Raw genomic sequence first — 2,177 nt, 5'->3', positions numbered from 1 at the left:
GCTTGTCCCATATGCTGAGGGTGGTGGGTTTGAACCCAGCCTCAGCCAAAACTGCAAATAAATAAATAAATAAAAATTTATTAAAAAAAAATTCCAAATTGAGAAAAGTAGAGTATTATTTTATTATTTTATACTCCATATATACATATGTTTATATAGTTCAATCCATATTGAACAAATGCTAACAGATACTACGGAAATCCTTTTTGAATTCTTCCTCATCTCGTCCTTTGGGTATTTCTGCATTTTTTGGTAAATCTCAAAGCTGAAGGGGCTTAGGCCTCTTCTAATGTCTGTCATCTTGCCACACTGCTGCTGTCTGTTGGCTGCCAGTCAGTGACTTTCTCCCTTCATCTCGCATGGCCGTGTATGGGCAGCAGATGGCTACAGAACAGCTAGGAGGGGAGGGGGCAGAGCAGGGGAGACTGGCACAGAGCATATATGCAGGCTGGAGAGAGATGGAAGGGACAAGTAAGTACCTCAGGGCTTAGCTGCTAAGGTGGAAGTTGGGAAAGAGCAGGAGAGCGGATAGGTGGGTGCAGGTAAGAAACATAGTACCCAAGTTTGACAGGTGTGGTGTTGAGGGCTCAGCGAGAACAACCTTAAGGCAATATTGGGAACGTCAGGCAAAGGATTTTAGGTCTTTTCTGTCCAGGTTTTCTGCTCTTGCTGTGTGAGTGACAGAGCTAGGGAGAAGTCATGAGTGAGCGCTCTCTGTCTCTTATTTAGACTATTCTAGTGGTGTCATTCATGGCAATGCCTACCATTTCTTCCCCTGCTGCAAGCCTGCAGTTTCTTCTCCTGCTAGCTAGTTCTTCATAGGACTTACATTTGATAGGTACCCTCTTTATTTAAAAACCTTCCATCTGCTCCACTAAAGCCATTTACTCCAGGGCTTTTTCCATGGAGTAAAGCCCTCCCCTCTCGTTCACTTTGAGGTCATTCGTAGCCCATCTAGCTCCTCTGATGTACCTTGAGTCTAAACCGTGTGTTTTTTTCGCTTGGTGATTCTGCTTGAACTCTTCTCTGAATTTGCTTTCTGTGTCATGTATGTGGTGAACTCCTATTCACTTTTTCAGATCAGGTCATGCCTTTGGGCAGATGGAGTAAGAATTTAATTTTATTTTTTGTAATTGTTCACTTGTGCTATAATTTATGCCTCTTGCTAGAATCTTGAGTTTCCTGAAAGCAGAGATGACAGGCCCCATCTTACATTCAGTGCTGCTACAGGGCCTGGCCCTCAGGAAATGTTTGCTGAATTGAATTAATGGGCAGTTCAAAGAGTTGCAGCCATTTTTTTAATTGGTGGTGAAAAGTCTTGCCTGGTATAGATTTTGATTTTCTTCAGCCACACTCATGGATTGTGAGACTGAAATTGGGAAACTAGAATTCGGAGGTTTAGATAGGAGAGATTTCTGCACCTTTGGTTAAAGAAAGGGAATCTTTTATAGTTTGTTGTATACCTGGTAACATTTATAGTCAAGTTTCACGTGCAAATTTGGTTCATTTATGTATTTGATGTATTGTTAGCATGATCCTGGCTTCTGGTTGGCATTTTGCTTGGATCTTAGTAAAGACTTCATAAAATATCAAAGAGAAGTATAGATTTTTGTAGCATCAAAAGCTGCTGCTTAGCTGTGACCTTGATCAAAAGGCTAGTGGAGAGTAACTATTCAGATAGATAATTAAGCCAGCTGAGATCGGAATGACACTAGAATTCATAATTAATAAGTTTTTAAAACGTTCTCTTGTTCTTTCTCCCTGTCTTTAGGAGTTTTGTCCCTGAGTCATGGAAGACAGAAGAGCTGAAAAGTCATGTGAACAAGCATGTGAATCACTTAAGAGGCAGGACTATGAAATGGCCCTCAAGCACTGTACAGAGGCCCTTCTTTCTCTTGGCCAGTGCTCCATGGCAGACTTCGCGGGGCCTTGTCCATTGGAGATAGAACGCATCAAAATTGAGAGTCTTCTTTACAGAATTGCCTCATTCTTGCAACTGGTGAGTAAACACTGTTGATAAGCCAATACTAGGTTCTATTGAAGTGGCCTTTTTCACTGAGTGTGGACTATGCAGATGAGCTGAAGAGATGTGAATGAAGTGGCTGGTGATTGCTGGATATTTTTTTTTTTTTTTTTTTTTTTTGAGACAGAGCCTCAAGCTGTCCCCCTGGGCAGAG

General features: G+C 41.6%; 1 protein-coding gene across 2 annotated transcripts in view; it reads left to right on the top strand.

The window, feature by feature from the left end:
* HELZ (helicase with zinc finger) overlaps nt 1–2,177 on the top strand; it is a 165,485-nt gene that overhangs the window by 25,343 nt on the left and 137,965 nt on the right. For both annotated transcript variants that reach the window (XM_012803215.2, XM_023511111.1), the window contains exon 4: nt 1,772–1,999. In XM_012803215.2, the coding sequence (XP_012658669.1) occupies nt 1,790–1,999 (210 nt within the window). In that variant the 5' untranslated portion in view covers nt 1,772–1,789. The remainder of the gene's footprint in view (nt 1–1,771; nt 2,000–2,177) is intronic.

The sequence above is a fragment of the Otolemur garnettii genome, unplaced genomic scaffold (assembly GCF_000181295.1).
Source record: "Otolemur garnettii isolate 467f Iridium unplaced genomic scaffold, OtoGar3 scaffold00018, whole genome shotgun sequence".
In the NCBI taxonomy this organism is placed as follows: Eukaryota; Metazoa; Chordata; class Mammalia; order Primates; family Galagidae; genus Otolemur; species Otolemur garnettii.
This window is presented reverse-complemented; position numbering and strand designations above follow the sequence as displayed.